The 24,603-nt window shown below is 43.1% G+C and overlaps 1 protein-coding gene across 2 annotated transcripts in view; it reads left to right on the top strand.

Moving 5' to 3' along the window:
• The window catches only part of TMEM132D (transmembrane protein 132D), an 825,450-nt gene that overhangs the window by 672,248 nt on the left and 128,599 nt on the right, over positions 1-24,603 (top strand). For both annotated transcript variants that reach the window (XM_005572614.5, XM_005572613.5), the window contains one exon: positions 9,276-9,419. In XM_005572614.5, the coding sequence (XP_005572671.2) occupies positions 9,276-9,419 (144 nt within the window). The remainder of the gene's footprint in view (positions 1-9,275; positions 9,420-24,603) is intronic.

Raw genomic sequence — 24,603 nt, 5'->3', positions numbered from 1 at the left:
CTTTAATCAACCAATTCTGGGAGAATCCTGCCTCTGTAAATCGAGTTCCTCTGGGCACAGCTGCAACCTTGACAACACACGATTGTGTTGGCTTCCCCTGCCACTGTCTCCTGCTGCTCACGCCTCACTCCCACCTCCTGCAAAGAGGTTAACTGCACCCTAGCCCTTTTCTAAGGTCTGTTTTGGGGGGAATTCAAATGAACAGTATGACCACGATGCGCAGTGGTGACTGAGGTTGCTAATTGCTGAAGAAACAAAAAGTTCGCATCTCAATGACGGTTTAGAATAAAACCTCAAAAACCAATATACTTTCATCTAATCACCTTTCTGGTCAACTTCATTCAGTAGGGTACAGTTATGTGCCATATAACAACATTTCAGTCAACAATGGACTGCGTATACCACTGTGGTTCCATAGGATTATACTACTGTATTTTTATTCTAACGTTTCTATGTTGAGATACACAAATACTGTTTACCATGGTGTTCCAACTGCCTGCAGCATTCACTGCAATCACCTGCTGTACAGTTGTGCAGCCCAGGAGCAACAGGCTGTGCCATACGGCCAGGTGTGTAGTAGGCTCTGCCTTCTAGGTTTGTGGAATATACTCTGTGGTGTTCACACAATGATGAAATCACCTAACAATGCATTTCTCAGAATATATTCCCATTCTTAGCAACGCCTCACTGTTCATTGTAAGCAAAATAAACCGATTCTCACTACCTAACATTTTTTAAAAAATGAATTTATTGCAAGAATACAGGCTCTCTCAGAGGATGCATTAAAAAGCTGGACAAAAAGCCCTCAGAAAAGGTAGGAACCAGGACAATGCTAGAGATAGACCAGGGTAAATGGCATAGACTTCTCAGGTGCCACGAATGAGACAAATGAAATCCAACTATTCTTGACCCGGCTTCACTCCCTTTGAGTGAAATTCAAGTCCCAGGGAGAGAGGCTGCTGGTCCTGGCTCCAGAGATGCCTGCCTACTCTGCCTACTTTTGAAGAGGGGAGAGAGTTACTGTGCCCCGCCAAGTGTCATGCAAAGGAGAGGTGATAGCTTCCCAAAGGAAAATGGATGTCATCTTATATAAAAGGAGGTAGGAAAGGCAAAAACTGTCTATCCTAGTGACTCATTGTTTTCCTTTAAAAATGTTATGAGGAAATGTCTCAATATGTAACTCAAATCCTGTTTGTTTGAAAGTTTATGCCTACTGTCTCATGTCTTTATTAACAGTTAACCCCTGTAAAAAAAAAAAAGCTACCTTTTTGCAAGTCTCCAAGCTTAATGGGCCAGTTAGCTTTTATGTCCATTTCTTCAAAATGCCCATTTCTTAAATGTGCCTCACACAGAGTTAAGGGATGGGAACACACTGCTTGGAAGTTGAGGTGTCGGGCTGTGAGCTGTTCTGGTTGGATAAGCCTCCATCTTCCTCTGATGCCTTCCCCAAGCCAATTTTCCACAGGGCAGGGAAGGCTGGAGGTTCAGCTGGCGCTCCATTTCATTTGCTGTGTGGAATGTTTGCTTCCTCTAACCTCCTCCAATGGGGTGCTCAGATTGGGTGTGTTAATCACTGTGATGTTGAGCCCTGTGTCCTCTCTGTGACACCTCTGTGTCCACGTGTTCTCATCATTTAGCTCCCACTTATAAGTGAGAACATGTGGTATGTTGTTTTCTGTTCCTGTGTTAGTTTGCTAAGGATAATGACCTCCAGCTCCAACCATGTCCCTGCAACGGACATGATTTTGTTCTTTTTTATGGCTATATAGTATTCCATGGTGTATAGTTAAGCACTTTGACGGTTTTGTTTAGGAAGGAATCAGTTGATGCAGCTCACATTATACTATTTTTATTTCTTCTAACGTTATTCATCTATGTTAACATATATGGGATCATTTCACAACCATATATTAAAATGGCAAGTGATCTCCAAAGAGGCTATAGTAACTTTAGGGGAAAAAAAGAACAACAACAAAAAATGTTTTTTCTCATTACAAAAAAATAAGTCAATTTAACTTACTCGTTTTGACTTAAGACCAATGAGAAATCATGAGGGGGTCCCCTTTCAGGTTGCATCAGTTAAGATGGTGATTATCTGTGAGTAACAGAACTTGGAAATCAATGGTTAGAATGAGCAAGCTCTTAATTCTCTCTGCAAACGTGCTTGGAGGTGGATGCCGAAGGTGAGTGTGGCCATGCTTCTAGCATCCAGGCACTTCCTTTTTGACTAGTCACTGTATTCGGTTCCTAGTGCTGCAGTACTGAAGTGACAAAGTAACACAACGTGGTGGCTAAAAACAAGAGAAACTCACTCCATCACTGTTCTGGAGGCTCCAAGTCTAACATTGTGGTGTGACCAGGGCCGTGCTCCCTCTGGAGGCTCTAGGGAAGCATCCTTCCTACCTCTTCCAGCTTCTGTAGGTTGTGCCAATTCCTGATATTCCTCAGCTTATGGATGGATCATCCCAATCTCTGGCTCCATCTTCCTGTGCCATCCTCCCTGTGTGTCTGTCTGTGTTTTTTCTTCTTGTAAGGACACCCACAATACCACTTTAATCCATTAAGACCATGTCTCAACTAATCACATCTACAGATATACTGATTCCAAATAAACTCACATTCTGGGTCTCCAGGTGGACATGAACTTTGTACTCAATCCACCGTGGTCATCACTCATCTGTGCTTATTTATCAGACATTTTGGAGGGCATTTACTAGTTACCAGGCACTGTTCTAAACACCCTACAAATATTAATACACCAAATCTAGGGCAAACCCAAGAGGTACATACCATTATTATGCTCATTTTATAGCTGAAGAGAATTAGGCACTAAGAGTTAAGTAACTTGCTTGGAGCCACCCAGCTAGTAGTATCACAACCAGGATTCAAACGTAGGCAGTCTGATATGGTTTGGCTGTGTCCCCACCCAAATCTCATCTTGAATTTTAGTTCCTATAATTCCCACATGTTGTGGGAGGGACCTGGTGGGAGACCATTGAATCATGTATTCGGGAAGTTTCCCCCATACTATTCTCGTGGTAGTGAATGAGTCTCAGGAGATATGATGATTTTATTTGGGGTTTCCCCTTTTGCTTGGCTCTCATTCTGTCTTTACCTGCTGCCATGTAAGACATGCCTTTGTTCTTCCCTCACCTTCCACCGTGATTGTGAGGCCTCCCCAGCTACCTGGAACTGAGTCCATGAAACCTCTTTTTCTTTATAAATCACCCAGTCTTGGCTACATCTTTTTTATCAGCAGCGTGAAAACAGACTAATGCACAACCCAACGAGAGATTCCCTGCACTTAACTATTAATAGTTCACCACACTGAAACCATGTGTCTTTTAACCACATACCACCACCTTTGAGTCACAAGATGCAGTTTAACTCCAGCATTATCTGTGCCTAGTGGGCAGGAAGAAAGGAAAAAGGAAAGACAACTTTCAGAATCTGCTTAGTTCTTGTTATTTTTTTCATTTTAATTTAACTTTTATTTTAAATTAAGGAGTACATGTGCAGGTTTGTTACAAAGGGAAACATGCCATGGAGGTTTGTTGTACCAATTATTTCACCACCCAGGTATTAAGCCTACCATCCATTGGTTGTCCTGATCTTCTCCCTCCTCCCAACCTCCACCCTCCCATAGGCCCCAGTGTGTTTTGTTCCCCTCTATGTGTCCGTGTGTTCTCATCATTTAGCTCCCACTTATAAGCGAGAACATGTGGTATGTTGTTTTCTGTTCCTGTGTCAGTTTGCCAAGGATAATGGCCTCCAGCTCCAACCATGTCCCTGCAAAGGACATGATCTCGTTCTTTTTTATGACTGCATAGTATTCCATGGTGTATATGTATCACATTTTCTCTATCCAGTCTACCATTGATGGACATCTAGTCGATGGTAGATTTCATGTCTTTGCTATTGTGAATACTGCTGCAATATACATGCACATGCGTGCGTCTTTATGGTAGAATGATTTATATTCCTTTGCCTATATACTTGGTAATGGGATTGCTGGGTCAAATGTATATCTGTTTTTATCTCTTTGAGGAATTGCCACACTGTCTTCCACAAAGGTTGAACTAATTGACACTGCTACCCACAGTGTATAAGTATTCCCTTTACCCCACAATGTCACCAGCATCTGTGGTTTTTAAAAAATCTTTTTAATAATAGCTATTCTGACTGGTGTGAGATGGTATCTCATTGTGCTTTTGATTTGCATTTCTCTAGTGATCAATGATGTTGAGTTTTTTATATGATTGTTGGCTGCATGTCTGTCTTCTTTTGAGTTTTTGTTTTTTCACAAAATTTTCTGGAAGTCTTGCTAAATGACTTTTATTGATATCTTCTGGGCCAGAAATGTGCCACAGATTAAGGGCAGCCAAAAACTATAGTCATTTTATTTAGGCATGTTACAGCCACAAATGAAATTGGGGTTTTGTTAGGAAAAAAAGGGAAAACAGGCATTCAATGGGCAACAAACTGTCTAACACAGAGATCAATCTCTTTAAGTGTTTTAAAACTTCCCTTGTACAATGTTTTTCTCTATCCATTATTTTCCTCGTCTCTGTTTTAAAATTAATTTTCAAAGGTAAACATGAATAAATGACTATGCTGATACTTGAAGCACAAAATCAGGATACCGGAAACATGAGGAAATTTGAAAAACAAAAATCAAAATAAAGAAACACTCTAATTCTAGCTCCAATCCATCAGATCACCGCACGACAGATTACTTTAGTGATGTAGCAGACTCGGTCAGGGCCCTACATATTTCCCTTGTACCCTAGCACAGCAGTGTGCTCCTGACCAGGTCCAAGTGCCACCCTCCATCGGGAGCTTCCTTTGAAACAGTAGAAGTCTGTTTTGCCTGCACATGCAGTGGGCTGGAAGTGCTAAGCAGTGGTCTGTTTAGGAGCAGCACTCAGGATTTGGTGTATAAATACCCCAGCTCCCTCAGCCCTCAATGAAATTATTCTTAGGTATATATTCTAGAGAATTTCCTTGCGGGGAAATACATCATAATATATTTCAATCCATTGAAATACATACACATTTACACACTGCTATGGTTGGAATGTCTGTTCTCACAAACCTCATGTTGAAATGTGATCCCCAGTGTTGGAGGTAGGGCCATGGGAGGTATTTGGGCCACGGGAATGAGTCCCTCATGAGTAGGTAAAGTCCCTCTCTGGTTGCAGTAGGCTTGGGGCAGCGATGGAGTTCTCAGTGTTGTTAAGAGCCTGGCACTTCCCCTGTTCTTCTCCCTTGCTTCCTCTACTGCTGAGTGATCTCTGCACATGCCTGCTCCCTTCGCCCTCCTCCACAAGGCTTTCTCGGGATACCCAGTCTTCCAGCCAGCAGAATCATGAACCAAACAAATTGTTTTTTCTTATAAATACCCAGCCTCTCTAGGTTTTTTTGTTTGGGTTTGTTTGTTGTTTGTTTGTTTTGAGAAAACGCCTCGCTCTGTTGCCCAGGCTGTAGTGCAGTGGCACAACCATGACTCACTGCAGCCTTGACCTCACTGGGCTCAGGTGATCCTTCTACCTCAGCCATTCAAGTAGCTGGGACTACAGGCATGTACCATCACAGCTGCATAAACTTTTTTCTATTTGTTTGTGGAGACAGGGTCTCACCGTATTGCCCAGGCTGTTCTCGAACTCCTGAGTTCAAGTGATCCACCTGCCTCAGCCTCCCAAAGGGCTGGGATTGCAGGTGTGAGCCACTGCACCCAGCCTGGTATTTCCTTATAGCAATACAAATGGACTAAGACACACACAGAATATATAATATATTTCATCATCCTCTGCAGGATCAGCTCCAGGTGCCCACTGTGGTAACTGGTTTAATCTACACAACTTGTTAGTAGCCTCCTTTTCCCTGTGTCGCCTGCACACTCTCCTATTGAAGTTTCCTGAATGTCCCAGATAAATTTCTCTTGAATCTTTGTCCCAGGATCTATTTCCAGGCTGGCTCAAACTAAGACATGGCTCGTTATTTCTCCAGCAAGACAGGGACTGTTATTGTTTCCCTATAATGGATGACAGTGAGTCAGCCCCCAGGAAAAATATCTGAAACCTCACTTTAATGGTTATACCTTTCTCAGTGCCACGTCCAGTCTATTCTCTGCTATTCTACCTCCTCCTCGACTCTGGAGTGCCGAAAGTTCTGTAGTGCTTTGTCAGAGATCCTTACTGGCACACAGATAATGCCCAAGTAGCAGAAAGGGTGTATGAAGTGACAATAAGGATTATGATTGGCTGATGGGAAGGAGATATGTTTTCTAAAGAGTCTGTGCCTTTATTTCCTAGGCTCTGAGGTGCTGTGATAAGGTGAACACACAGCAATAAGGAAGCTGAGCTTTCAAGGGTTTTCTGGGGTCCAAAAATTGAGCAGTTATAGGTCATATCTCAAGCAAAGCTAAGGCTTTGCAGGTACTTCTGCCCCTGAACAAGGATCTCCTTCGTCCTCCTCTTATCTAAATTAAAGACTTTTGTGAGTCATCCCCTTACCATTCGCCTCCTGGAAAAAGCAAAGCTGTGCAAAAGAGAAAATTCTTGACGTCAAAGAATTGGAAATACACAGAGGAGGCAGGGAAATACCAAGCCTGAAGGCTCAGTCACTCAGCCCCACTGAGATCTTTGTGGGCAGAAAGACATATGCTATTCAGAGAAAAAGGCAACACCCCAGACATATGGGCTTGCAGCTGCTCATCAGTCACTCCCAGCGTCATTTCTCATTATATTAACCTGAATGTGCAAAAACATGAAAGGCCTTTGGATTTTATCGTTGGAGTAGAGGTGCTCTTCACTTTTTACCACGAATGTGAGAAATTGTGTTCCCCGAGACTGATGTCAGAAGTGGCCACACTGCTCCCTGGTCTGTCTCTCTCTTTTGTGATGAGCCAGTCTCGGCCAGAAAGTTAAACAGCATTGTTCCACTTTTTCCCAGAGTACTACTTGTTCCTTTTGATCCTCACCCTTTAGAGTAGAAAAAAAATATTAGGTTGGTGCAAAAGTAATGGTGATTTTTGCCATTAAAGCTAATTTTTCCTGCCTGGAGCAGCAGGAAATGGCATCATATACTGATTTTGCCTCTTCATTTTTGTGCTATGTTTTTATTCGAATTAAAATAAAATCAGGCTGGGAACCCATAGAGGAGAAAAAGTATATGGATAACGGGACTTTGAAGGCCTATGCATATTCCAACAGTTTAAAGCATGGTCTCTGAAATTTGGGAGCATTCCAAATTGGAGTCTTGTCTGTTAGAATTAAAATAATGAACAGTATATGTATTGCTACATCCAAAGCCTAACCCCAGTGAACGGGTTATAGACAAATCTCATCCCATAAAGAAAAAATAAGATCTTATCTAAGAAATAGTTAACATAAGGAAAATAGTTATGTCATTTTAGGATGATAAACTTCTATTCCTTCTGCTGGCATTCTATTAACAGGCATTTTACATTCCACATGAAAATCAAAGTAACAAGAATCTTTGCAAGCTCATCTCTCAAAATGACATGGATACAGCCCTACTGAGCTCGCAGTCTTAGAAGGAAAATAAAGTGATTGAATAACTACGAGTGAAAGTAAAATGACAGTTGTGTTAGATCCACCCTAACCAGCTCCTAGCACCCACCCAGACCTTTTGCTGTTATTCTGTCAAGGAAAAGACAGATACAGAGTTAACAGAAGAAATGCAATGTGGCATGTTGATAAAACACCTCTTAGGGACACCACTGGCATGTGATGAGCTGAAACTGAGCAAAGAACATCGTGCACTAGGACTTGGAAGTTGTATTATACAGAGATGTGCGTTTATATTGGGACTTCTACGTTTTTGTGATAGAAAATGCAATCTCTGCAGAGAAGAATGAGATTCACTTACCAGGTATTGAGGCTCAGTTTTTTTTGTCTAAAAAAATAGGCTCCTATGATCTCTCAGGCCCCTACCAATTAAAAAATCACAAGAATTCTAGAAGAGTAACTAAGGATGAGCATGGGTACATTGGAGAGAGAGATGCAGGGTGTCATGAGATCCAGAGATGCTCCATGTCTGGGAAGCACCACCGAGGCATAGGTGTGCCTGAAAAAAAGGGATTCATGCATAGAGTGTGAGGAGCTGGGGAGCAAGAAGGTGAGGACGCGAATCCCAGTCCTTTCCCTGTTGAGTCCTATTTATGCACTCAACAAATATTAACACCGTTCATTGTAGCTAAGCTCTGTGCTAGGTGCTGGTGAGCAGAAAGCAGATACAGCCCCATGGAGCTTAGAGTCTGGAAGAGAGATAAAGGGATTAAATAACTATAAGTAAAACAGCAACTGTTAGGTGCTACTAAGGGGAAAGGTTCAGGGCGTTCTTCATTCTGAAAGCAGATACTCAGGGCAAGCTGGGACACCCCTAAAGACACACGTCTTGAGCTGCTCTATGAAAAAAGGGTTTGCAGCAAAATGCATGTTGGGGTGAGTGTGGATGTGTGTGGTGCAGCGTGGATCACATCAGTGGGGATGTGGGAGTGCTGCTGGAGCCACAATAACATTCCAGACACGTCTGGAGGCCAGGACCCAATAAAAGCCTGGAAAATTGAAACAGAGCGAAAGAAAGCCAGAGCAAGAGAGCACGGAGAGCGAGGGCTCTCTCCCTGCCTTTGTCTCCCCCACATGCCACACACTGGCGGTGCAGTGCTGCTCATCTAAGCTTCTTGCACAACACCAGGCCCCTCTAGCCATCCATCGGCTGCTGAAGCCACCATCGTTGTGTCCATGTTTAGACCTGTTTGAGTTAGCTGATGCATGGACTCGGGAGCTGGACTTCCCAGCCTCAAATCCTGCCTTCATTGATTTCTACCTGGGTGACCCTGGGCAAGTCACAAAACCTCTCTGTGCCATTCTGTAAACTGGGAAGAAGAAGAATGTTTGTCTTATCAGGATGCTATGAGGATTGATGAGCCGATATTTTTAAAGCACTTACAAAGGCGCCTGACACATAATTGTTCGCCAAACACAATATTAGTAATAAATTTTCTCCACCACTTTTTCTGTCCTCCACCCCTTCGCCATCATAGTTGCCCTGCAGGAATCTGGGTGAGGACAGAGCATGATCCCTTGGCTGCCACGGTCACCCGGTGGGTGCTGCCCGTCGGGATTTCTGAGCCTGCAGAAGAGGCCAGTGGTGTTTGCAGGGCAGCTGAGGAAAGGCAGGTGGCATACTCCTGGGGGCTGGGCCATCTCAGGAGGGGATGTGATGGAAGGGTGTGTTTGGTCTTCCAGGAGGCAGAAATTCTGAACACAGCCATCCTCACGGGGAAGACGGTGGCCGTCCCGGTGAAAGTGGTCTCCGTGGAGGACGACGGCACAGTGACAGAGCTGGTGGAGTCTGTGGAGTGTAGATCGTCTGATGAAGACGTGATTAAGGCAAGTTGACACCTCCCCGCCCCTGCAGAAACCTGCTGTCATGTCAGCTTCTGTGCTCCTGGACCAGCTTGGGACCTCTGGGACCTCTGGGTCCCACAGGATCGCTCCCATCCCATTCTGGTTATCCTGCCACTTAAATCAGGAGACTCTCCCTGGCACAAATATTGGACAGAATGAAAAACTGCTCTGGCTGATGACTCCGAGTCTGGGAGGCTGTCCCTTGACACTCTGTGTTTGCCGAATGCCCTTGGCCTCTTCCCAGATCCCCAGGGAGATTGCGGCAGGAGGCAGGGACCAGCTTACCCTCCAGCCACCCCAGGCCAGGGAGAAGAGGGGAGGGAGCCCCAGTGCCTAGATGGATGGGTGTGTGGCCACACACTCCGGGATGATTCTATAGCACACAGCATTTGTGTGAAATCAATGGTGGTATAAGTTATACAACTACTCCCAGCTTTGATTTACAATACTGGCCAAGGGAGAAAGAGGAAATCGTTCTCTATTCCTCTGCTCAGCCCACAAAATTCCACGTGAGCTAGGGATGTGGATGAACAGCGCTCACCCCTCCTTCCTTCGTCTCGGCCTCTTAAATTGAGTGCAAAAATGATTCAAAACAAAGGCACACTGGGAGACGGATGGAGGAGGTCGAGGAGATGGAGTCTTGCTCTGCCAGGAACCTCATAGAACACTTCCAGCCTGCAGGAGGTAAATGGGTTCCTCAGGCTGCCACCACCCACTCCAGAGCCAGGGCTGCGGTGACAGATGTAGCAGGCACCTCCTTGAAGGAGGAGGCTGCCAACAAAAGCCCGGGACAATGAGAAGGGCTTCACGAGGCTCCGGGAGACTCTTTCCGCATGAGTCCCAGCCAGGGCCGGAGCACAGGACAATACCCAGACAGGAACTGGTGTAACCACGCTGCTCTGAAGCAAATCTTCACGGAGCATTTTTGCTCACTTAAAACACAGTCAACAAATGCGAATCTAATTTCCACTAAGTGCTAGATACTGTTCAAAACTCTAGGACCGCACAAATGAGATGGACAAGCCCCATCCTTAAGGTTTTAGAGAGAAGGCAGAGATGTCAGAAAGCAACAGGGCAGCAGGAACACATGACATCATACAGCACTCCTGCCTACTCATTCCAGAATCTTCTTCACATCAGCACAGGGCAACTTCCTTGACTGGCTCCAGCCAATATCTAGGCTCATTCTCCCCTCTCTGCACATCCAAGCCTTCAGCAAGTCCTGTTGGCAATGCCTTCCAAGGATAGCCAGGATCCAGTCCTCCTCCACAGGTCCTGCCACCACCCCGATCCCAGAAACAGTCACCTCAATCAAAGCATTGACCACCTGGCTGGTGTCCTAGGTCCCATGCTTGCCTCCTCTCCCATAACCCCTCTTTAGTGCCACAGCCAGGGCAGCCACAGGCGATCTGATCATGTCACCCCTCTGCTTGGCCCCTCCCACTTCTCTCACATGATGACCTCCAGGCTGATGAGTGGACACGGATGTGCAGTTTGATAGAAGAAATCAGTCTAATCATGAGGTTAGAGATCTATCTAACCTCATGTTAGATAGATCAGTTGGGTGACGACAGTTTACAACAATCTATTACATATTTCAAAATAGCTAGAGAATAATACAAACGTTCCTAGCATAAAGAAACAACAAACACCTTAGGTGGAGGTTATCTTAGTTACACTGATTTGATCTTTACAAATTGTATGAATGTATTAAATAGCCACGTGGACCCCAAAATATATATATTTATTATGGATCAATACTTTTTTTATGAAAAAAAATGCACTGGCTTCCCCTCCTCAAAGGAAAAGCCAAAGTGTTTACAGAGACAGAATCAAACCTTTGCAGCCACACCGGCTGTAACGCTGACCTCACGCTAGGCACAGCCCCTCTGGTTCCCTCCACTCTGGTCACACTGAAGTCTTGGCCGCTTCTGTAACAGTACAGGCATCCCCTCCCCTCCCTCTGCCTTTAAATTTCTTTCCCTAGATGCCTGCACGGCTCCCTCACCTCATCTTCTCCCCAAGGCCTTTCCTGAGCAGCATCAGCAAAATCTTCACAGACACCCACAGCACTGCCTTCCCCATCCCTGCTGAACTTCTATTTATATATGCATATATGTCATACATAGCATATGTTTATGTATTCAGAGATACACTATATTTTTGTTTATTGTATTCATCGTCTGACTGTCCTCCTTGGAACCTAAGCTCTGTGAGGGCAGGGCTGTATTCATTGTCTGACTGTCCTCGTTGGAATGTAAGCTCCGTGAGGGCAGGGCTGTATTCGTTGTCTGAGTGTCCTCCTTGGAACCTAAGCTCCGTGAGGGCAGTGCTATATTCATTGTCTGACTGTCCTCATTGGAACCTAAGCTCCGTGAGGGCAGAGCTGTATTCATTGTCTGACTGTCCTCGTTGGAATGTAAGCTCCGTGAGGGCAGGGCTGTATTCATTGTCTGACTGTCCTCGTTGGAATGTTGGAATGTAAGCTCTGTGAGGGCAGGGCTCTATTCGTTGTCTGACTGTCCTCCTTGGAACCTAAGCTCCATGAGGGCAGTGCTGTATTCATTGTCTGACTGTCTCATTGGAACCTAAGCTCCATGAGGGCAGGGCTGTATTCATTGTCTGACTGTCCTCGTTGGAATCTAAGCTCCGTGAGGGCAGGGCTATATTCATTGTCTGACTGTCCTCGTTGGAACCTAAACTCCGTGAGGGCAGTGCTATTTGAGTCCACTTTGTTCACCACTCTATTCTTATCACAACAGTAGTGGGGAGTTTTTTGTTTGTTTTGTTTTTTGTGTGTGTTTTAAACTTTCATTTCAGGTTGGGGGTACATGTACAGGTTTGTTATATATTAATAGGTCACCTGCGTGTCACAGAGCTTTGACGTACAGATAATTTCATCACCCAGGTAATAAGCACAGTACTCAAGAGGTATTTTTTTCTGATCCTCTCCCCCTCCCACCCTCCACTCTCCCATAGACCCCAGTGTATGTTGTTCCCCTCCTAGTATCCATGTGTTCTCCTTGTTGATCTCCCACTTGTAAGCAAGAACATGCAGTATTTGGTTTTCTATTCCTATGTTAGTTAGGATAATCACCTCCAGCTCCATCCATGTCCCTGCAAAGGACATGATCTCATTCTCTTTTATGGCTGCATAGTGTTCCATGGTGTATATGTACCACATTTTCTTTATCCAGTCTAGCATGGATGGTCATTTAGGTTAATTTTGTGTCTTTGCTATTGTGAACAGTGTAGCAATGAACATTCACATGCATGTATCTTTACAGTAGAATGATTTATATTCCTTTGGGTATATATCCAATAATAGGATTGCTGGATTGAATGGTAGTTCTGTTTTTAGCTCTTTGAGGAATCACCAAACTGCTTTCCATAGTGGCTGAACTAATTTGCATTCCCAATTTGCACCGTATAAGCATTCCCTTTTCTCCACAACCTCACCAGCATATGCCTTTTTTTTTTTTTTTTTTGACTTTTTAATAGGCCATCTGACTAGTGTGAGATGGTATCTCATTGTGATTTGGATTTACTTTTCTCTAGTGACTAGCGATGTTAAGCATTTTCTCATATGCTTATTGGCTGTATATATGTCTTCTTTTGAAAATGTCTGTTCATGTCCTTTGCTCACTTTTTAGTGGGGTTGGTTTTTGCTTGTAAAATTGTCTATGTTGCTTACAGGTGTAGGATATGAAACCCTTGTCAGATGCTTAGTTTGCAGATATTTTTTCCATTCTGTTTGTAGGTTCTGTTTACTCTGTTGAGTTTCTTTTGCTCTGCAGATGCTCTTAACTTTAATTAGATCCTGTTTGTCAATTTTTGTTTTTGTTGCAATTGCTTTTGCCATCTTCATCATGAAATCTTTGCCAAGTTCTATGTCCAGAATGGTATTTCTTAGGTTATCTTCCAGGGTTTTTATAGTTTTTAGATCTACATTTAAGTATTTAATCCATCTTGACTTAATTTCATATGTGGTGTAAGGAAGGGGTAGGTCATTCAGGAGTAGGTTGTTTAACTTCATGTAATTTTATGATTTTGAGTGATTTTCCTTATATTTATTTCTATTTTTATTGTGCTGTGGTCTGAGAGTGTGGTTGGTATGGTTTCTATTTTTTTTGGAATTTGCTAAGGATTGTTTTATGTCTGATTATGTGGTTGATTTTGGAGTATGTGCCACGTGGTAATGAGAAGAATGTATATTCTATTATTTAGGGGTGGAGAGTTTTGTAGATGTCTATGAGGTTCATTTGGTGAAGTGTTGAGTTCAGGTCCTGAATATCTGTGTTAATTTTCTGCTTCAGTGATTTGTCTAATACTGTCAATGGGATGTTGAAATTTCCCACTATTATTGTATGGGGATCTAAGTCTCTTCCTAGGTCTCTAAGAACTTGCTTTATGAATTTGGATGCTTCTGTATTGGCTGCAGGTATAGTTAGGATAATTAAGTCTTATTGAATTGAACCATGTACTATATAATGCCCTTCTTTTTTTATCTTTGTTGGTTTAAAGTCAGTTTTTTTTCTGAAATTAGGATTGTAACTCTTGCTTTTTTTCTGTTTTCCATTTCTTTGGTAGATTTTTCTCCATCCCTTTATTTTGAGCCAATGGATGTCACTACATGTGAGATGGGTCTCTTAAAGACAGCATACCATTAAGTCTTGTTTCTTTATCCAGCTTGCTATTCTGTGCCTTTTAATTGAGGCATTTAGCCCATTTACATTCAAAGTTAGTATTGATATGTGCAGATTTGATCCTGTCTTGGTGTTGTTAGTCATAGACTTGTGTTGTTGCTTTCTAATGTCACTGTTCTGTGTATTTAAGTGTTTTTTCAAATTGGCTGGAAATGGTCTTTCCTTTCCATATTTAGTGCTCCTTCCAGTAACTCTCGTCAGGCAGGGCTGGTGGTAACAAATTATCTCAGCACTTGCTTGTCTGAAAAAGGGACTTATTTCTCCTTCACTTATGAAGATTAGTTTGGATATGAAATTTATGGTTGAAAATTTTTTTCTTTATGAATGTCGAATATAGGACCCCAATCTCTTCCAGCATGTAGGGTTTCTGCTGAAAGGTCCACGGTTGGCCTGGTGGGGTTCCCTTTGTAGGTGACCTGCCCCTTCTCTCTAGCTGCCCTTAACATTTTTCCTTTCATTTTGACCTTGGATGATCTGATGATTGTGTCTTGGGGATGTTCTTCTTCTGTAATATCTCACAGGGGTGCTCTACATTTCCTGAATTTGAATTTTGGTGTCTCTAGTGAAGTTGGGGAAGTTTTCATGGATGATATCCTGAAATATGTTTTCCAAGCTGCTTGCTTTCTCCCTGTCTCTTTCAGGGATACCAATGAGTTGGAGATTTGGTCACTTTACATAATCCCACACGCCTTCTTCAGAGGCTTTGTTTGTTCTTCTTCATTTTCTTCCTTTATTTTTGTTTGACTGAATTATTTCAGACAGCCAGCCCTCAAGCTCTGAGATTTTTTCAGCTAGGTCAACTCTGCTTTTAACACTTGCGATTGCATTATTTAATTCTTGTAGTGTGTTTTTTAAGCTCTATCACATCAGTTTGCTTCTTTTTTATAACGGCTATTTTGTTCCTATATCATTTTATTGTGATTCTTAATTTCCTTAGATTGGGTTTTGATGTTCTCTTTAATCTCAGTGATCTTTGTTTCTATCCATATTCTGAATTCTATTTATATCATTTCAGCCATTTCAGCCTCGTTAAGAACCTTTGCCAGGGAACTAGTGTAGTCATTTAGAAGACAAAAGGCACTCTCGCTTTTTTAGTTGCCAGAGTTTTGTGTTTGCTCTTTCTCATTTGTGTGGGCTGATATTTCTTCAATATTTGAAGTTGGGTCCTTTGGATGGGTTTTTTTGCTTTTTTCTTATTTGATGAACGTTCTAGGGGGTTTGATTATGGTATAAGGTGGGTTCAGTTGACTGGCTTCAAGTCTAGTCTGCTCCTGGGTCTCTCAGGAGCCCCCTCTGATTATTGTTTTCATGCCCGTATTTCTTTTGTTCAGTATTCTGGTCCATGAGGCTCCCTCAGGCAGGAGCCGCAATTGGCAGACAAGCTGTATACTTGCCAGGTTGGTCCTAATCTGCTGTCCATATGCTCCCTGGGGAAATATGGGGTTTTGTGTGTCCATAGAGCTCAGGTGGAAACAGGACTGCTGTGTTGGAAGCTCTCTGGGTGTGACACGTCTGGCTCTGGGAGGCAAGAGAGGGTGGAGTTCCCTACCCAGCCATCCACATGTTTTCAGAGCAACAGGAGGCTGTGCCCCTTGGCAAATTTAGGCAAAAGTAGGACCACTGAGCCAGAAGCTCTAGCAGGAGTGACTTGTCTGGTTACCAGTGGCAGGGGTGGGTAACAATACCTGCCTGCCATCCAAATGCTTCCTGGGACCACAGGAGGCTGCACCCACCAGCTGAGTTCCCACAGAAGCAGGGCCACTGGACCAAAAGCTCTAGCAAGCATTGTCCTCCTGGCTATCAGTCAACACTAGTGTTGAAAGGAAAACCTTAAACAAATTAAATATAACAGAGTTTAATTGAGTAAATGATGATTCACAAATTAGGGAACCCCCAGTATCTGAACAGGTTCAGAGCAACTCTGGAGCTGCTATGTGGTCAGATGACATTTATAGACAGAAAAAGGAAAGTGGACCACAGAAAACAGAGTGAGGTGCAGATGCAGCCAGATTAGTTACGGCTCAGCATTTGCTGTATTTGAACATGGTTTGAAGTATTGGCTACCTGTAATTGTTGACACTCAGCAATTGGTACAAAAGCAGGTTGCAGCATGGTTGAACATGCAGTTAGGTTACTGTTCAGTAGGCATGGAGAAATCTTTGAGCCAAACTTAAGCTGCATGCAGCAGCTTTAGGCTAAGCTTAACACAAGGCACATAGTAGGTGGTCAAGAAATGTTGGCTGTCAGCAAACATTTGCTCAAATATGTTTGACAGCAAACATTTCTTGAGCAACTACTGTGTGCCTAGTGTTAAGTTTAGCCTAAAGCTGCCTCACGTAGTTTAAACGCTGAAGGGAAAACATAACCACATCACTCAAGGTTTCCCTGGGGGTGTAATACCTGAAGGATGAGCCTGTGCCCAGTCTGCCCTGCCAGCAGAGGAAATGTCATGAGGAAGAGGAATAGGAGGCGGTTCTTTCAGCTTGTGGCCACACTTCCAGCCTCCAGGAGTGGCCCTGTGATTCAGGGTGGCCAATCAGAGCATTGCAAATTCTGGACATGCCACTGGCTCAGAGACAGACACATTATCCAATCAGAGCCAATGAGATGCAAGCTTGCGACTTGGGCTGGAACTCTGGAGAAAGAAATGTTTTCCCTCCCCTTGTTTCTGAGAATGACTCATGAAACCACCCTTGGAAATATAAAGGGTGCAACGAAAAATGAAAAACCTCACAGCATTTATTTTACATCCACCAATAAGCCCTAAAGCCCGATGCACAACTTAGAAATCAAAACCCACAGCTCACACAGTTGTCATTGTGCTGCTCTGTGAATCACAGATGTTGACAAAGAGCCACCTGGTACATGTGATGTTTTGGCATCATTTGGAGGCTGTTAAGAAAGAAAGCCAAGGGATTCTCAGAGATGTGTCACAGCCACCTGTGCAGCCCCTGGAAAGCCTCTGAGTGGAGAAGGTCTGCCTTGAAAGGCCCCAGTCTTTTTATTTTTATTTGCTTTCTCTTCTTTCCTCAGCCAAAAGCCCAACAGGCTGGTGTGGGCTTCCCCAGCCACATCAAAACCTCCTCTCAGGAAATCTACTGAAAACTCATTCATGTTGAATTGTAAATTGCATAAAGGCATATGCTCTCTTCTGCCTTCCAGTGATGCTCGGTTGTTGTTGTTGTTTTTTTCCGAGAAGGCAACAGGTCCCCAGGGAAAGCATTTCAGATGTTTGCAATAATATCCATTGTGATTCTCAGAGGTTGGAAATAATAGGAAATGCCACCTACATTAACAAGTTAAAAAAAATTGTCACATGATTGAAAAGTCCAGCTTGGGGCTAGCTTAGGGTGTTTTATTTAGAACTCCAAAATACATCACCGGAACATCCCCTCTCTCCCTCTCCCTCCTTCTCTCTCTCTCCCCCTATCCCCACTCTTTCTCACTTTTTCTTCCCTATAGACACTCTTCTGTATGAGTTTCATTCTCACAGAGCTGTCATTGTGGGAGCAAGATGGATGCCTCAGAACTGGCTCACATCCAATAGAAAAGAGTGTTTGTCTTCTGGGGCTTTCCTGTATAAATCCTGGGATGTGTGCTTATGGCACCTATTTAGGTCACCTCCTTATCCTTGAGGCCAGCACTGCAGCCAGGGATCCAAACATACTGGTTGTCCAAACCCTAAGTCATCTCAAAGCACATGAACTCAATGAGGAGTTTGGGGAGTAGGGTCCCCCAGGGCCAACCTGTGTATTGTCACTACAGAGAAGGGCAGTGGACTCTCTGCAGCAAGAGCAGCCCATGTCCCCTGCAGCCACTTAGGAGTGGGATAGCCTCGGGGTTGGGAGCACTGTAAGAACCCACAGAGCAGCTGGTGGGAGAGCTGCTCTCGCCTAAAGCCAGCCACACTTCACACACTCGGAGGAAGGCTGACTTGGGCTCAAGGATTATTCCTGAAAAATTTGCTAAGGTTTTTGTTCTTGTTGTTGCAACTTACAGGTTCAAGCGTTCATTAACAGTCCTGAACAAACCAGTCTCCACCAAATATTTCAGACATGTCCACTGATAAAAATCAAAGGGGGCAGGCCGAGGCGGGGGCATCACGAGGTCAAGAGATTGAGACCATTCTGGCCAAAATGGTGAAACCCCGTCTCTACTGAAAAGTACAAAAATTAGCCGGGCATGGTGGCGCTCGCCTGTAGGCCCAGCTATTCAGGAGGCTGAGGCAGGAGAATTCCTTGAACTCGGGAGGCGGAGGTTGCAGTGAGCCGAGATCGCGTCACTGCACTCCAGCCTGGCAACAGAGAGAGACCGTCTCAAAAAAAAAAGAAAAAAATCAAAGGGGCCTGTAGCCCTACCTGATTATAGCTGCTCTTGGTGAACCTGCTTTATTTTACAGCATTTCAACAGCATCAACATCCACCCTTGCTTCTGCACCGGAGACACACAACAGTGGAAATCAGGTGTAATAAAGCTTGACACATTCCCCTAAGGTGGATCAAAGTAGAATCTTTATCTCTGTGAGAGTAGCAAACTGCTGTGAGGAAACGGAGTGTAATTTCGGGGATGGGAGCACAACACATAACAAGCTGAGTAAACAATCGGGAGGAAGAGAAGAGTGGAAAATCAGAGAAGCTCTTCCGCAGCTATTTTCAGCATCCCTGGTGGAGCACTTCAGTGTTGGGGCCTGAATGGCCTAACTCCTCTTCCAGCAGCCTGTTCCTGAGGAGAGGAGAGCAGTGGAGAGCCGGCTCCCGTGCAGTTCTGTTTCAGCAATCCAGCTGGACGCCCGACCACCTGCACCGCCACAGGGACAGCCCTCAGGAGGCAGCTTCCTAATTAGTCGCTTCTCTTTTTTTCTCCACCTGCAGATCCTATAACTTCCGATCAGCTTTTTTGTCCGCATCCCAAGAGTTTAGCCAAATGGCTTCAAATATTCAGCTAAGGAATGGAGAAGTTGCGGGGATTGTGCCTCCTCACTGACCCCTGCTGCCTCTTTGAAGACTTCCCGTGTCACCCGCAGGGAAGAGTTCTCGGGAAGCAGACTGGCCACATAACAATAGCATCCCCCGTGTACGAGCTTGATACCTTTGATGCACTGACACAGGAGATGCACTTTTGATGAGTGAAGGAGTGTCTCTGAGGCTCTTTTATTCAGGAGGGGTAATGGTTTAGACTGACCTCCCAATAGACACTTCCTTCAATCCATCATGTGGCAAAGGGTGGTCATTTTGATAGGAATCCTTCAATATTGGAAAGGACTCTGTAGCTGCAGAGTGGGAGTGACCACCTGCGGGATACAGGGATTGGACCTGTTGGTCCCCCTTCCATCCAGTGGAGATCCAAGTGGATTCATGGCAGGGAGAGTTAGGGGAAAATAAAGATGCACTGTATCACATAAACTTTGCATACTCACCCAGCATTATTATTGATTTTCAATCATGGCATTCTATTTGGACAGCAAATAGTGGTGATTCTTTCCTAAAGTTGACTTCCTAATATTAGGATTTTTGTTATTGCTGGATTAGGAGTTGATATGGTTTGGCCGTGTCCCCACCCAGATCTTATCTTGAATTGTTGCTCCCATAATCCCCACGTGTCATGCGAGGGACCGAGTGGGAGGTAATTGAAACACGGGGGCAGGTCTTTCCCATGCTGTTCTCGTGATGGTGAATAAGTGTCATGAGACCTGGTGGTTTTATAAAGGGCAATTCCCCTGCACAAGCTCTCTTGTCTGCCACCATGTAAGACATGCCTTTGCTCTTCCTACACCTTCTGCCGTGATTGTGAGGCCTCCCAGCCATGTGGAACTGTGAGTCCATTAAACCTCTTTTTTATTATAAATTACCCACTCTCAGGTATTTCCTCACAGCAGTATGAAAATGGATAATACGGGAGTAAATGTATTAGTGTAGAGAAAACAACTTTTCTGCTTCCTATCCATAGGCTCATCTTGTAAGTTCTTCTACTATATCAATCTGTTTCTAAAACCTAATGTGTGATTTCAGAATTGTTAGTGGATTATTTCACTCCTGATGCAGATTAAAAGTAGTTAGAGATAGCCAAGAGTGGTGGTTCATAGCTGTAATCCCAGCACTTTGGGAGGCTGAGGCGGGTGGATCACTTGAGCTCAGGAATTCGAGACCAGCCTGAGCAACATGGCGAAACCCTATCTCTACCAAAAATACAAAAATTAGCTGGGTGCACACCTGTTTTCCTAGCTACTAAGGATGCTGATGGAGGAGAATTGCTGGAACCTGGGAAGTCGAGGCTGCAGTGAGCCATGATGGCACCACTGCACTCCATCCTGGATGACAGAACAAGACCCTGTTTCAAAAAAAAAAAAAAAAAAAAAAAAGTAGATGGACATGTTATAGCAATAAGAATAGAAAGTGTGATGTTTTTAATACTTATTGGATGCTTACTTCATAGCAGGTAAGGATTTGCTTCTTTAATCCTCACAGCAACCCCATGAAATAGGTATTTTTATCAGTTATAGTTTAACACATATATTTTCTGTTTTAATTTTTACTTCATTGTAAATTAACAGTTTATAATTATATATACTTACGGAGCACAAAGTGATGTTATGATTGATGAATAAAATGTGAAATAATTAAATCAAACTAATTAACATATCCTTCACTTCAGATACTTATTTTTCGTAGTGAGGACAGTTGAAATTTACTCCCTTGACACTTTTTGAAATGTACAATATACTATTGTTAACTATATTCTCCACACTGTGAGGTAGATTTTTAAAAAATAACTTATTCTTTCTGGCTAACTGAGGCCTTGTACCAAAACCTCAATGTCTGTAATGACCATTGTACTCTCTGCTCTGATGAGATCCATTGTTTTCATTTAGAGTCCACATGTGAGAACATATAGTATTTGTCTTTCTGGGCCTTGTGTATTTCACTTAGCATACTGTTCTCAAATTTCATGCATATTGTCAAAAATGATACAATGTTTTTTAATGTCTGGATAGTACTCCATTGTTTGTATGTAGATGGATTTACCTATCCATCTGTTGATGGACACTTAGGTTGATTCCATAACTCAGCTATTGTCAGTAGTGCCGCAGTGAACACAGGAGTTTAGACATCTCTTCGACATGCTAATTTCAGATCTTTGGGGTATATACCCAGCAGTGGGATTGATAGATTATATGGTAATTCTATTTTCATTTTTCGAGGAACTTCCATACATTTCTCCACAATGACCAGACTAATTTACATTTCCACCAACAGTATACAAAGGTTCCCTTTTCGTTACATCCTTGCCCACACTTGCTATCTTTTTAAATAATTCTTAATGATTGTTTATAATTTTAACAATTCTTAATAATAGCCATTATGACAGGTATGAGGTGATAGTAAAACCAAGGAATGGTTTTAATCTTCATTCCCTAATGATTCGTGATGTTGAGCATTTTTAAATACATCTGTTGACTATTTGTAGCTCTTCTTTTGTGAAATGTCTACTCAGTTCCCTTGCCCATGTTTTAATTGGATTGTTTTCTTACTATTCAGTTGTTTGAATTTCTTATATATTTTAGATGTTAACCCTTATTGGATGTATGGCTTGCAAATATTTTCTCCCATTCCGTAGTTTATATCTTCACACTGTCAATTGTTTCCTTTGCTGTGCAGAAATATTTATCTTTCATTCAATTTCATGTGTCTATTTTGTTTTTGTTGCCTGTACTTTCAAGGTTAAGTACAGAAAATTATTGCCCAGACAAAACTCATACAGTGTTTCCCCTGTGTTTTCTTCCAGTCATTTTGCAGGTTCTGGTTTTGTGTTTAATCTATTTGTCTTTAATCTATTTTGAGTTGATTTTTGGATGTGGTATGTGATAAGGGTCCAGTTTTATGCTTCTGCATGTGGATATCGTTTTCCCGGTGCCATTTATTAAAGAGACTGTCCTTTCCCATTGTGTATTCCTGGAACCTTTGTTGGAAATCAATGGACTTTACAAGCATGGATTCATTTCTAGGCTCTCTGTTCTGCTCCATCGAAAGTGGTATTATTTTTATCCTCATTTTTGGGGTGAGGGAATTGAGGCACAGAGAGTTCTGACGCTTCATCACAGATCACGTACATGGTATCCATTTCCAACCCTTTTCTATCTTCCTCTATCACTCATCTTCTAGAATAGGGGTTGGCAAACTATGCCTACTTGGGGATGAGATTAGTCATGTTTACCTGTTGAGTATTGTCTATGGCTGCTTTTGTGCTACAGTGGCAGAGTATAAAAATCATATACAATCCAAAGTTCCATATCCATAAAGAAAGTTTCATTGCAGCACAGCCACACCCACTCATTTACATCTTGTTAATGGCTGCTTTTGCATGACCAGGGCAGAGTTGAGCTGTTGTGAGAGAAATCATATGGCCTGCGATGCTGAAAATACTTACCATCCAGTCCTTTGTAGAGAAAGTGCCAATCTCTGCTCATGGACTCTACTGGGCCTTTTCTTCACGGGTGGTGACTTTCATGATTATTTACTGAAACGTACTCCCCCAGCCAAAAGTAGCTCCTCCACAGATGCTTGCAATTCTTCCAACAAGACTTCATGACATTGGATTAAGCATTAATCTCTCCCTACAATCCTTCATTAAAGTTAATACATTTCTAGGTGAGATTGTACATATCAATTCCTGGAAATTTTTGTCATGATGAATTGTTTAGATCACTTTTCTTTTTGATAGGCAAATCTGGACAAGCAGAGATTATACTTCCTGGAGAAATAGGAATACCTCAAAAAAAATGAGAGAAAATGGGTCAAAGATGGACGAACTTTGCCCTATATCTTAGGTTAGTCTAGAACGGCATCATCAAATAAACCTCACACAAGGTACTCCTCCCAGTACCATACCCAGGGCAGACATCACCAGTCAAATACACCACATCATTTTACTGTGCTCAGACATTGGTCAACAATCCCAAATACTGCCAATCATGGAGCATCTTAGACCTAGAAAGAAACCACATGACCTCCCCATGCCACCTCACTTACATAGAATTTACATAAAGGATTTTGGAGAACATTTAGACCAGGAATCACAAGCCCAGAAGAATACAAGAGCCAGGAGATAATTTAAATGAGTAAAAGCAATAAGGAATCATGAGGATTGCAGCAGACTGAGGGACATATGCCCTTTCTAGAGATAAAGCCACAACTACATCCTACCTGACTGTTGCTACGTGAAAAGAGTATAACATGTTGCTTAAGCATTTTAACTCCTGAGTCAAATTGCATGGATTTAAATCCTTGTTCTGATATTTATAAAAAACAACAACCAGGGCAAGATCCATAAACTCTTTTTTTTTAATTTTATTTTATTTTCTTTGTGTGTGTGTGTGTGTGTGTGTGTGTGTGTGTGTGTGTGTGTGTGTGTGTGAGATGGAGTCTCGCTCTGTTGCCCAGGCTGGAGTGCAGTGGCACAATCTCAACTCACTGCAGGCTCTGACTCCTGGGTTCAAGCCATTTTCCTGCCTCAGCCTCCCAAGTAGCTGAGATTGCAGGCACCTGCCACCATACCCAGCTAAATTTTGTTTCTTTGGTAGAGATGGGATTTCACCATGTTGGCCCAGCTGGTCTCGAATTCCTGACCTCAAGTGATCCGCCTGTCTTGGCCTCCTAAAGTGCTGGGATTACAGGTGTGAGCCACCACGCCTGGCCCCCATAAACTCTTTATTCCTCAGTTTTTTCTGTTGTTGAAGGAACATGATCCATTTAACATGAGAAACTTTGATTCTAACAGACTTTTAGTTCTATGACCAGAAAAAAACACATGTGGTTGTGTTGGAAAATTAATCAATTAGAGTCACTTCAATTATGCGTAAATTCCCTTATAAGTAGGAATATGCCTTCAGCTATGTTCTTAATTTCAGGACTATCTGCACAAATCCTTCCCTGGTTTAATTATTTAGAACCAGATAAGTGGGTCAGGGTCACAAGGTAATATGAATTTCCTGTGAACTTCTCCTTGTTGCTTTTGATTTTGTTCCCCACCCCAAAATCTACTCTCCACTCAAGAGTCAAAGTGATCCTTTTAAAATATGGGCCACATCACATTATTTCTCCACTCAAAATCCTCCCATGGTTTCTGTCTCCAACTCAGTGAAAGTTACATTCCTTACAACTGCCTCTAAGGCCTATTCCATCTCCCCGCCCTTCCTCTTAGCCCCTACCATCCCAACCTCATTTCCTGCAACTCTCCTTCTGTCCACACTGGGCTTCTTGATGACTCTTGGAGCCTCCCAGGCCTGTGCTTGCCTGGAGACCTCACCCTGCCTTTCTCCCTCCTACTGGATGCATGCAGCTCCCCCTCACTGTCTTTGGATCTCTGCTCAAATCTCCCCAGTTTCAATAGCAATGCCCCATCTCTGACATTCCCCATCCTTCTTCCCTGCTCTATGTTTCTTCATAGAACTTATCACCAAAGCC

Source organism: Macaca fascicularis, chromosome 11 (genome assembly GCF_037993035.2).
Source record: "Macaca fascicularis isolate 582-1 chromosome 11, T2T-MFA8v1.1".
Lineage (NCBI taxonomy): Eukaryota > Metazoa > Chordata > Mammalia > Primates > Cercopithecidae > Macaca > Macaca fascicularis.
The sequence above is the reverse complement of the archived record's forward strand: the minus strand, read 5'-3'. Positions and strand labels throughout refer to the sequence as shown.